At 38.5% G+C, this 12,692-nt stretch overlaps 1 protein-coding gene across 3 annotated transcripts in view; it reads left to right on the top strand.

Moving 5' to 3' along the window:
• The window catches only part of JAK2 (Janus kinase 2), a 91,048-nt gene that overhangs the window by 21,754 nt on the left and 56,602 nt on the right, over positions 1 to 12,692 (top strand). For all 3 annotated transcript variants that reach the window (XM_015594501.2, XM_006918381.3, XM_015594502.2), the window contains exon 3: positions 12,073 to 12,323. In XM_015594501.2, the coding sequence (XP_015449987.1) occupies positions 12,098 to 12,323 (226 nt within the window). In that variant the 5' untranslated portion in view covers positions 12,073 to 12,097. The remainder of the gene's footprint in view (positions 1 to 12,072; positions 12,324 to 12,692) is intronic.

Here is a 12,692-nt window from a genome sequence, read left to right as displayed (position 1 = left end):
GGGAAAGAAACATACATCCAGATTGAGAAAGCCCAGAGGATACTAAATATGGTGAATTTAAAGAGACCCATCACTGAGATACATTATAATTGAATTCTCAAAAGTTAAACATAAGGAGACAATCTTAAAAGCAGCAAGAGAAAAGCAACTTATTACCTACAAGGAAACTCCCATGGGACTATCAGATTTTTTAAAAAAAATTATTTTTAAGCAAAAATTTTGCTGGCCAGAAGGGAGTGGGATATAGTGAAGGGAAAAAACTGCTACCCAAGAATACTGTACCCAGCAAAGTCATCTTTCAGAATTGGAGGACAGTTTTCCAAAGAAAAGCTGAAGGAGTTCATCACCACTAGACCATAGCCTTACCCCTAGACCATTCTAGTCTTACAAGAAATATTAAAGAAATTCTTCAAGATGAAGCGAAAGGATGTTAATTAGGAAAAGGAAAACATGAAAGTATAAAACTGACTGGTAAAGGTAAATATATAGTTAAATTCAGAATGCTCTAAAGTTGTAATGATAGGGGGTAAATCACTTATGACTCTAGTATGAAAATTAAAAGTATTAAAATAATTAAATATATTTCGTTAATGAATACACAGTGTAAAAAGATGTAAATTGTGACATCAAAAACAAAGTGTGGGAAGAGGAAAGTAAAAATGTAGAGCTTTTGTGCATTTGAAGTTAAGCTGCATTAACTTAAAATAGACTTATAAAAATGTTTTATGTAAGCCTCATAGTAACCACAAAGCAAAAACCTGTAGACTTTACAGAAAAGATAAAGAGAAAGGAGTCAAAGCATTCCACAACAGAAAATCAGATCTCAAAGACAGCAGGTGAGAGACAAAGGAATTATAAAACAACCAGAAAACAACCAAATATCAATAGTACATCTATACCTATCAATAATTACTTCAATGTAAATGGACTAACTTCTCTCATGAAAAGATAAACAGTGGCTCAATGGATTATTAAAAAACAAAAAAGACCCAATTATATGCTACCTACAAGATATTCACTTCACTTTTAAGGATACATGTAGACTGAAAGTTAAGAGATGGAAAAAGATATTCCATTAGATGGAAGCCAAAAGAAAGCAGGAATAGCTATATGTAAATGAGACAAAATAGTCTCTAAGCCACAGACTGTAATGAGGGGTCAGTTTATCAAGAGGATATAACATTAGCAACTATTTGTGCACCAAATAGAAGAGATCCTAAATATATAAAGCAAATATTAAGCTATCTGAAAGGAGAAATAGACAGAAATTGTACAGGATTTCAGTATCCCACTTTGAAAAATGGATACATCATCCAGACAGAAAATCAGTAAGGAAACATTGGAATTAAACTATACTTAAACTATACTCAATAGATGCAGAGAAAGCATTTGATAGAATTCAACATTTTATCATTATTAAAAAATCTCAACAAATTGGCTATAAAAGGAACATACCTTAATATAATAAAAGCCAGATTAGACAAAACCACAGTTAACATCATCCTCAGTGGTGAAAAGCTGAGAGCTTTTTTTTCCTAAGATCAGGATCAGTACAAGGATGCCTGCTCTTACCACTTTTATTCAAAATAGTACTGGAAGTCTTAGCCAGAGCAAATAGGCAAGAAAAAGAAATAAAAAGCATCCAAATTGGAAAGGAAGAAGTAAAAAATGTTTCTATTTGCAGGTGACAAGATATTATATATAGAAAACTCTAAAGATGCCACCAAAAAACTGTTAGAACTAATAAAATCAGTAAAGTTGCAGGATACAAAATCAACTTAGAAAAATCATTTGCATTTTTATACACTAACAACGAACAATCAGAAAGAGAAAGTAAAAAAAATTCTTACTACAATTGCATCAAAAGAAATAAAATACTTAGAACCAAGGAGGTGAAAGATCTATACAATAAAAACTATATGACATTGATGAAAGAAGTTGAAGAAGACATATAAATGGAAAGCTAGTTCATGCTCATGGATGGGAGGAATTACTATTGTTTAAATGTACATTCTATCCAAAGTGATCTACAGATTCATTGCAATCCCTATCAAAATTACAATGTCATTTTTCACAGAAATAGAACAAACCTAAAACTTTCATGGAACCAAAAAAAGACCACAAATAGCCAAAGCAATATTGAAAAAGAAGAGCAAAGCTGGAGGTATCACAGTTTCTGATTTCAAACTATATGACAAAGCTGTAGTAATCAAAACAGTATGGTATAGGCATAAAAACACACATTGATCAATTAAACAGAATAGAGAGCTCCCAAATAAACACATGCATGTATGGCCAATTAATATATGAGAAAGGAGGCAAGAATATACAGTGGATAAAGGATAGTCTCTTCAATAAAATGTGTTGGGAAAACTAGATAATCACATGCAAAAGAAAGTAAATCCCTATCTTACACAAGATCAACTCAAAATAATTTGAAGACTTGAACGTCAGACCTGAAACCATAGAACACCTAGAAGAAAACATAGGGGTTTTGCTCCTTTGCATTGGTCTTGGCAGTGATTTTTTTGGATTGGACACCAAAAGCAAAGGCAACCAAAATAGAAATAAACAAATGCGACTATATCAAATGAAAAAACTTCTGCTCAGCAAAGGAAACTATTAACAAAATGAAAAGGCAACCTGTGAAATGTGAGAAAATATTTGCAAACTATCTGGTAAGGGAGTAATATCCAGAATACACAAGGAACTCATACAAGTAAAGAGTCAAACTAAACCAAACCAAACCAAACCACAACAACAAAAAAAACTAAACAATCCAATTAAAAATGGCAAAGGACCTGAACAGACATTTTTCCAAAGAAGACATACAATGGTCAACAGGTACATGAAAAGATGGTCAACATCATTAATCATCAGGCAGATGTAAAGCAAGGCCAGTGAGATATCACCTCACATCTTTAGAATGGCTGTCATCCAAAGGACAATAACAAATATGAGGATGTGGAGAAAAGGGAACACCCTATATACACTGGTGGAATGTAAACTGGTACAGCCACTATGAGGACAGTATGGAGGTTCCTGAAGAAATTAAAAATAGAGCTACCATATGATACGACAATCCCACTTCTGGGTATGTATCAAGTGGAAACTTAACCATTATCTTGGAAAGATATCTGTACTCCTGTGTTCATTGCAGCATTATTCACAACAGCCAAGGTATGGAAATGACCTAAGTGTATGTCGATGGATGAATGGATCAAGAAAATATAACGTGTGTGTGTACACCGGAATGTTATTCAGCCTTTATAAAGGAATACATGCTATTTGTGGCAACATAGATAAACCTGGAGGACAAGTGAAATTAGCTAGACAGAACCATAAATACTGTATAGTACTACTTATATCTGGAACCTTAGGGGAAAAAAAGTAATTCTGAGAAATAAATAGAAAAGTGGTTTCCGGGGTTGGGGGTGGGGTGGGAATAGGGAGAAACTGGTAAAGGCTACACACTTTCAGTTAATAGATAAGGTCTATGTATAACATGCTGACTATAGTCGAGACCACTATATTGTATAATTGAAATTTTCTACAAGAGTCGAACTTAAGCCTCCCCCTCTCCCAGAAAAGGTATATGATAAGGTAAGGGATGTGTTAATTACCTCAGTGGTCGGGGGTGGGGAGTGGGGGGTGGATCTATTCACAATTTATACAATGTAAATTATCACATATACTTTAAATATCTTACAATTTTGTCAGTTATACCTCAATATAGATGAAAAACTTTGCTTTATTTTGTGTTTATACACTAGAAGTCTCATATTATTTGAATAACTAAGTATTTACTCTGGTATTTTCTCTAATATAATAAGGTGCTTATAGTTGAACATAGAACTAAATTTCACATTGCAATTCACTTAATAATCAGTTTTTCCTTCCTTTAATATCTCTACTTAGTACAGTGCTTTGTACACAGTATGTCATATGATTGTGCTTGCTATTATTACTATCTTCTTCCTCCTCATAACTCTGCTCATGATTTAAGTGAATTATACCTATGGGGAAGGTTGTCAGATTTTCAACTATTCCAAATGTCAATTTCATGTATTAGCTGCCAGCTAGATTCTGGTATAATCACCCTAGTTCCATTTCTAAATGAAAGTATGTTAAACAGTAGTCCTTCTCCTTACCTTCCAGTGTCAAAGGACAAAGTTCTTCTCATCTCCTTATTCCCATTAATGGTGTTATTGATCTCCCAAATTTAAATTTCACACACCATCTTCCACTCCTGGCTTCCCTATTCAGTTACTCTCCAGGTTGCATCCAGCCTTGCTCTTATTTTACCTCTGTTTCAGTTTGAGATCTTACTGCTACCTAGGCTGTTGCAGTAGCTTTCTGACTCTTGATTATTTCACCTTTCTAATTCATCATTGACTGTGGGATAAAGTTTAAATTCTTTGGTCTGACATTCAGATCTTTCTTAATTTTGTACTATATCTGTTAGGATTACATTCATTTACAAGTAACAAGATATCTGCTAATCGTAGGTGATTCCTGACATTGATTCAGCTGCTTAAGGTTGCCAGGTCTTTTATTCTCTTGGGCTTTCTTTCATGATTGCCTTGTGGTTTTAGGGTGACTAGCCTACTCTATATTTATATTCATATTCAAGTAGGATGAGAGTGAAGGGAAAAAATAAAAAAGGAAGCTAAGTCAGCCTCCTTTTAAGGAGTGGTCCTGGGTACCACTCAAAAACTTTCATTTAAATCTCATTTGCTGAAACTGGTTCAAATGGATATCCATCTGTGAGGAAGTACAGTTTTTTTGTTTGTTAGTTTTTGGATACATTACTTTCCTCAACAGAATTGGGCTTCTGTATCAAGGAAGAAGGAAAAATGCAGATTGGGTAGGTGGCTGCAGTTTTGCCACAAGTATCCATCTATCCTAAATGGTATAACATCTCAAATTCTGCACTTCGGCCCAATAAATTACTGAACATATTTTGTACCTTTTTACTCTTCAGCGGTTTCACTCTCTTGGAATGTTCTTCCTCTTCCATCCATCTACATTCAATCCATTGTTTAGGATCAGTTTTAAATATGACCTCCTCTAATAAAACTCATCAGTTAATCCTAGCTTATTTTTTCCCCCTCCAAACACCAGTAAGCAATTGTCAGAGTAATTCATTTTTTGAGAAACATGTTGCCTCATGGGACCTCTTTCTGTGGTCTGTAACTGATTTTGTTTATTTTGTTAGTGTTACATATTTATGTTTCCTCAGTTATGTTGTAAACTTTACATTTTTATGGTCCTTGCCCACAGGAAGTTTATAATACTGATGTCTTTTACAGTGTTTTGTATATAGTGGTACACAATATTTATTTAGTTAATGTGTTACTGTTGGGGTCATTTAAAATCAGTCGTTGCCCCAGTGGCACTTAGGGGTCCTCAATTTTTTCTGCTGACGCAATAAAGAATTACAGGTCTCCCTCAGAGGACCACTTGAGATGAATTGCCTGGACTCCAGAAGAAACAAATTGAACAAGGTGATTTAGGAGGGGTGTTCTTAGGAGGAGGAGAATAAAAAGTAAGATTAATGGAACAAACAACAAGCACAGGAGAAGGGTTGTAACCGTGATTGCCAATTTCCAGTAAGAGTGCCTGTGCTAAGGTGTTCTGTCTTGTCTGCAGATTTAAGGATGTTTTGGATAGATGTGGAAACCTGTCCTGATTGGTTGACATAGAAACAGCATTCTTTTTTGAGGGAAACACCATGTTTCCCATTGTCTTGCTATCAGAAGATCAAAGGCTCTTCAATTTTGAAGTACTAAGCTTGCTAAGGAATCCAGTTGCTCCTGGATTTGAGTCAGGGTAAAGGCTGTCTCCCTGATGGCCTTAACAATCTCTGAATATAGCTTGATTTAACACTTTAGTTCTCTTGCCTCCTTCCTATATTATTCCTCCCTCAGAGATTTTATTCCCTTATTCTTAAGGGGATGTTGAGGGATGAAGGTCTATCTTCTATAACTTCTTTAAAGCTGAAATAGGGCTGTAGTCCCTGCCTACTGTGAATAAGAATCTCTGGAAGCCTATTCTAAGGGCCTTGGAAGTAAAGAACGTGAGGTCATTCCAGCATTTGGAAGTGGCAGGAAGCCTTGCGGCTTAGAAGATATAAATTTAGCAAAAAGATTGAATAGACAAAAGTCAAAATTAATAGTAGAGGTAATTGACAATGAAGTTAATTTTCCATGGCAGTTTTGTAATTTAAGGTAAAGATACATGAGAAGAAACTGAATTATTTTGAAGAGCAAGTAGTGGCATAGACACCGGGCTAAAATAATCCTGACATATGGTGGGGAAATTCATTGCTAGTCTTGGTCTCACAACAGGAAAAGTAAATTATCTTACTTTAGGCTGGCTATTTATTCCTGTCACTGTGCAATTAGCATTGGAGAGAGGCCCATGGGATGGGTCAGGACAGAGTAGGTAGCTCTAATATTTGGGAAAAATTCAGTTTTTCCTCCCTGCCATGTTGAGGATGACCTGAGGCTCCACTGTCATGATCACAATGAGTTTCTCTAGGACTGGAGCCAATGAGTGCTTGGGCCTCTTTTGTTGGAGGAGAAAGAAGCTCTCTCATTGGAGAGGCTAGCTATGAGGGGAGAGGGTTTAGGAGATCCACCCCTCCCCGGCTCATCAGAGCTGGATGGACACTTGCCTTTCTAGTGCCCTTCCTTCCTGCAGTTTGTGCATTGATTATGCCCCAGTCCTGATGAGGCCAACCAAGGTCAAGGCCCTCCAGGCCTGAAAGGTTTTTATTGGCAGGTTCACCTCAAGATGGTCCCTGTATAATGGCAGCTAACATTTGCACCTTTTTTTCTACTATGCCTAGTCCCAGTTGTTGGACACCTTAAAGACCTCTGGCACCAAGGCAGCCTGCAGGGTTGGGGTCCAGCCTCCAACTTTTGGAGCTTCCTTTGAATATCTGGCACAGCCTGTGTTAGGAAATGCATAGCCAGGAGTGGTCTGGCCCTCATCAGACTTTGGGCCAATGTTAGTATATTTTCTAAAAGCCTTAGAAAACTGATTAAGATAACATAAAATACAGAAAATTATTTTGATGAAGCACAGAATCCTTGTTTTCTACTCAGAAAACTTTCCCATAACATCAGTAGCAGACCAGTAGTCCAAGAAACATTAAAACACAACTGTAGTTTTGCATTAGCTTACTTTTGATATTTAAATTTCCGATCTTGGATTGTGCCCACGGGTGCACAGGTTGGTGCAGCTGCCGCCGTCAAGGGGCAAGCAGGGCAAGGAATGCAAGCTTTCTGAGAGCAGAGGCCTTGTATGGCTTGTTCAGCACTGTACTCCAAATACCTGAAACCATGCATGGCTCATAGAAGTGCTCTCAACAACTTTCAGAGGAGCCATAGAACTTGATTGTGCTTTACTTTTTCTATCTATAAGAAGAGGCCATTGATCTCAGAGACAGCGCTGGCATGTAAACTGACACTGCAGTGGCAGAGGGAAATCTGCTCAGTATATCCAGGTGACTCCTGGGGTCCCTGCACCACCTGCACATATCACCCAGAGGCTTTTCCAGCTCCGAAGTTTTACAGGCAACTGACAGGCAGTCTCAGGCCTTGAGGAGCACCAGTCTTTCTGCTAAACCACCCCAGGCCCAGTATTGGAGGTAACTGGACTATGGCCTACAGCGTTGTCTCTGCCACTTACTTATAGATTCAGCATAGGTAGCAACCATCTGCGGATCACTAGGTAGCCCTAAGCAATCAAAGGCAGTGGCTGACTGTGGCCTACTGGGAAGCTCCTCCCAAGGGGCCACAAAACCACCGCACCTGGAGTCTGGCACTAGACCACAACAGAGCAACTCCTGACTAGCCCCATAAGCTGTACACACAAAGGGTGGTCTCAACAAGCACACAAGCCTGCTAGGGCAAATCCTACTCAGTGGGGTCAGCACCCACATAGCAACTCATACCCTGTGGGCGCAGCCAATTTCCACAGTTAGTCAGCCCAAGCATTAATCCCACCCAGTGATGTACTAACACCTATAAAGGCTTAGCTGCCACAGATGATCACACACAACTAACACAAAGATCACATCATGTCCAGAGCCCCTGGTATAGGTGATTAGGGAGAGTGTGCCACTGGGCCACACAGGACACCTTCCACATAAGGCCATGTGGCCAAGGCTGAGAGATAAAACAAATCTCCCTAACACATAAAAGTGAACACAGAGAGGCTAATGAGAAAATAAAGAAACATGCCACAAACAAAACAATAGGAGAAAACTCCAGAATATAAGCTAAATGAAATGGAGGCAAGCAACCTACCAGAGACAGTTCAAAATATTGGTTATAAAGATGCTCAATGAACTTAGGGGGAGAATGGATGAGCTCAATGAGAACCTCAACAGAGAGATAGTAAGTATAAAAAAGGACATAGAAACCATTAAAAAGAACCAGACAGAAATGAAGAATACAATAACTGAAATGAAGAATGCACTAGAAGGATTCAACAGTAGATTGGATGAAACAGAAGACTGAGTCAGCAAACTGGAAGGTAAGGTAACAGAGAACACCCAATCGGAATGGCAAAGAGAAAAAAGAATTTTAAAAAATGAGGATAGTTTAAGAGACCTCTGGGACAACATGAAGTATAACAATATCTGCATCATAGGAGTACCTGAAGGAGAAGAGAGAGAACAAGGGATTGAGAATCTACTTGAAGAAATAACGACAGAAAACTTCCCTAACCTGGCAAAAGAATTAGACATACAAGTCTAGGAAGCACAAAGAGTCCCAAATGAGATATTCAAACAGACCCACACCAAGACCTATTATAATTAAAGTGCCAAAGTTCAAAGGCAAAGAGAGAATCTTAAAGGCAGCAAGAGAAAGGGAGCTAATTACTTGCAAGGTTAACCCCATAAGAATGTCTGCCTACTTTTCATCAGAAACTTTGCAGGCCAGAAGGGACTGGCAAGAAATATTCAAAGTTATGAAAAATAAAAATCTACAACCACGAATACTCTACCCAGCAAGGCTTTCACTTAAAATGGAAGGTTAGATAAAGAGCTTCTCAGGGAAAATCTTAAGGAATGTTATCACTAACAAGCCATTATTACAAGAAATGTTAAAAGAACTTCTGTAAAAAAAAAGAGTGGGGGAGAAAAATCAAATACAAATAATAAAATGGCAGTAACTCTGTACCTATTGAAAATCATTTTTAATATAAATGAATTAAATGTTGCAATTAAATTTCCAATCTTGTTTAGCTTAACTACATATAAAATTTCCTCTTTCAAGATTTCTCTTCACAAATCTTCTAAAATTTTCTCATTCCTTCAATTTGCTGCTTCTCATTTGGAGATAACCAACTTTAGGACAAACCCCTTTCCTTCAATTTCCTTTAAAAAATATCTCCATACTATATACCTTCTGTTACCAAAAACATACACATTCCTTTTCATCATAATTAGAATTCTTAACTCTTAGAAACCTCAGTTTCTAGTAGTAGCTACAAAGTAAGCAATTAATATCTTTAATTGGCAGATTTACGAACCATTTTGTAACCTCTAGAAGCATAGGCTTTTGTTGGTAATATATACACAATTTTTAAGAAACATTTTGTAAGGTATTCAACATTCATTAACAGATTCTAATTTACCTTTTAGCTTTTCTGTAATGAGAAGCCAAAAGTAGTGAACTCAGATTCCTCTAATAATTAATGTTAATAACTCTAAAAGGCATGTATTTCCAAGCCAATTAAATATTTTAAATTGGTAATACCATATGGAGTCAAAACACCATATTATATTTAATATTGACAAATAGATATCAGAGGTCATGCACATATTCTTTTTATTCTCCATCATCAGTATTTATAACGTCTCTGAGGAGGCAAATCTTGTTTAGTTAGGGAGCGGTGAAATAGATGGAGTGACAGGAGATCTCTGTACCCCCTCAGAGTGCGAGGGTAAGGGCAAAGGAGAAAATTCCTGATTATTTTGAGATCTGGGGGAGGTGCTGCTATCTGTCATTGGGCCATCTAATAAGTCTGGGTCTTGGTAAAGGATCACAGAAGCCCGTACATAGGAGATTTCTTACTGCTTTTCCTCCCTTTTGCAAAAGAAAAAAAAATCTAGTTGTGGGATAGTATTATAGAGAACCGTTTACAAGCCAAACTTATTAGTATCCTCTCCCACCCACTTCTATGTTGGTTTGGGAGGAGGCGAGTCCTCAACGAGTTTTCCCTGCAAAAAAGTACTGCAGCTTGTTTTGCGGATAGCTGGGCCTACCTTCTCGGCAGGCACGAGCTGGTGAGTATATAAGCTGCTGGGGAGGAAGGAGGAAAAATTTCTTCCCTGACTGGCAACTGAACCTGGGCAGCCTGGGTCAAAAAAAAAGCACTGAATCGTAACCCCTAAATTGCCAGAGAACACAATCTCTTCTGGGCTGTCGGGTGCATGCACACACCTCTCAATGGGCGGAGTAATACTCCGCCCATTGAGAGGTGTGTGCATGCACCCTGTGGCACCTGAAGCTGAGCACCGCCCTCCGTCTTCCTGGCAGCTCTTTCCTGTCTCCGGCACTGCGCGCAGCCTCCTGGGAAAATGGAAGGGATGGGGAGGGAGTGATGCTGGTCAGCTAGCCAGGGGGAGTGAAAGAAGCTGACAGTTCCACAGAAGAAAATTCAGAAGAGAAAGACTTACTAGTATGAAGTAAGGCTAAGGTAGTTAAGTCTGCCTTTCTGTAAGAGGAAATCATTTTCTAGGAGTAGGAAAAAGGCTTGAACATGAGGTGTCTCCAACCATTTACCCTGCTGTTTGCAATAAAGATCTAATTGGAGTATGTTGTTATAATTAAGGCTCACATTAATAGGCCAGGTTTCCCCATTGGGGAATTTATAGTGTGGCCATGCAGTGTTACAAAAGAAAACAAATATCTACTTCTCAGACCACGGGATGGGAAAGGAAAAGAAACATATCTCCGCATGGGAGACCCCTCTTCTGCTTGGGGGAGGCAATTGCTTACCATGCAGCTTGGCTCTCCGGCATGGAAAAGCCCTTTCTCACAAGGGAAAGGCTGCCCTCTCCAACGAGGGAGAGGAAAATAAGACCATGGGTGAAGAAATCAATTGAGATTGCAGGCGGAAAACCAAGTAGGGAGCAGAAAACAACTGTAAGGTAATAGGTCAGAAGGGGAATGATGAGAAGAGGACAACTGCACCCCTGGTCTCTCATTCAGGAGAAAATGAGAAGCTTCAGGTGAAAGAGTGGCCAGAATAGAGATAAGAGAGTAGGCAGAAGGGCGTCTAGCCAAGAGGGGCGAGGCCTAGGTCTTACCAAGACCACCTGGGTCCAGCACCACTTACCAATGGGGAGATCTAAAACCCATCCTTGCCCCGGTGGCATTGAGGGGTCCTCGGTTCTTTCTGCGGATGCAGTAAAGAATTACAAATCAGTGAGATTTAGGAAAAGTAAGATTTATTGAAAGTACATTTCAAGAAAGAAAGGGGTGTGTCAGAGAAGACTGCAGCCTTGTAGAACTTCGGTGTGAGTCGTATTGGCTTCTGGATGTGTGTTTACAGGGGTGGTGCTAGATGATTGGTATGTGAGGTCATTTTGATTGACATTTGGCTGTTATATAACCCCTTGCCTACTGTGCATGTAGTTACCTAGAATGCAGTCTGTTATAATTAGATTAATGAACTTCCAGGCATATGCATGATATTATAATGATGGTATAATGAGGCTAAGGTTATGAGAAGGTTAGTGTAGAACTAACTGCACTAGTACTTGTGGCCGGACCAAACCAGTGGCTATTTTATGACTTTTTACTTCTTCATGCCTCATTATGTAGGGGTAATTTCTAACTGTAAAATGGGTGTTTCAGGAAGGTCCTAAGGGAGGTCTTTGCAGGGGGCCTTCATTCCCCAGTCACTCATGTCTACTTAACAACCTAACAAATAGATTTGACAAGAGTCTCTGTAGTCAGCAAGTACTCCTGACATAAAGTATAGAAAGTATAGAAAGGATACTTTATCAGTATCACTTTCGTTTGTAACTATTGTTTTCTCTTACAGGCAAACATTCTGAAAAAGACTCTGCATGGAAATGGCTTGCCTTACAATGACGGAAATGGAAGGAACATCCATGTCTCCTGTACATCAGAATGGTGATATTCCTGGAAATGCCAATTCTGTGAAGCAAATAGACTCAGTTCTACAGGTGTATCTTTATCATTCCCTTGGGAAAACTGAGGGCGATTACCTGAAGTTTCCAAGTGGGGAGTATGTTGCAGAAGAAATTTGTGTTGCTGCTTCTAAAGCCTGTGGTAGGTTTTAAAAAGAGTTTGTTTTTTTTTCTTCTGAAGAGATCATTGCTTTAATCATGCTACTCTAATACATGTTGTATACTGTGTGGTTTTTTTTTTTTTTAATGCTTATATGGCTAACATGTGTTTTCACATGTATAAAAGAGGAGAACATCACTAGAGTAGAATTTAAGGTAAATCTGCCTTGGGCTAGTCGTATAGACTACATGTTTGTGCTTCCTTAAAATTCATGTTGAAACCTATTCCCCCAAGGTCATGATATTTGGAGGTAGGACCTATGGGAAGCAATTAGGTCATTGGGCAGATCCCTCATCAATGAGATTAGTTCCCTTATAGAAGAAACTCCAGAGAGCATCTTTGCCCCTTCTA

Source organism: Pteropus alecto, unplaced genomic scaffold (assembly GCF_000325575.1).
Source record: "Pteropus alecto unplaced genomic scaffold, ASM32557v1 scaffold95, whole genome shotgun sequence".
NCBI classification, from domain to species: Eukaryota; Metazoa; Chordata; class Mammalia; order Chiroptera; family Pteropodidae; genus Pteropus; species Pteropus alecto.
Note: the sequence above shows the minus strand (reverse complement) of the source record. Positions and strands in the feature narration are given on the sequence as shown.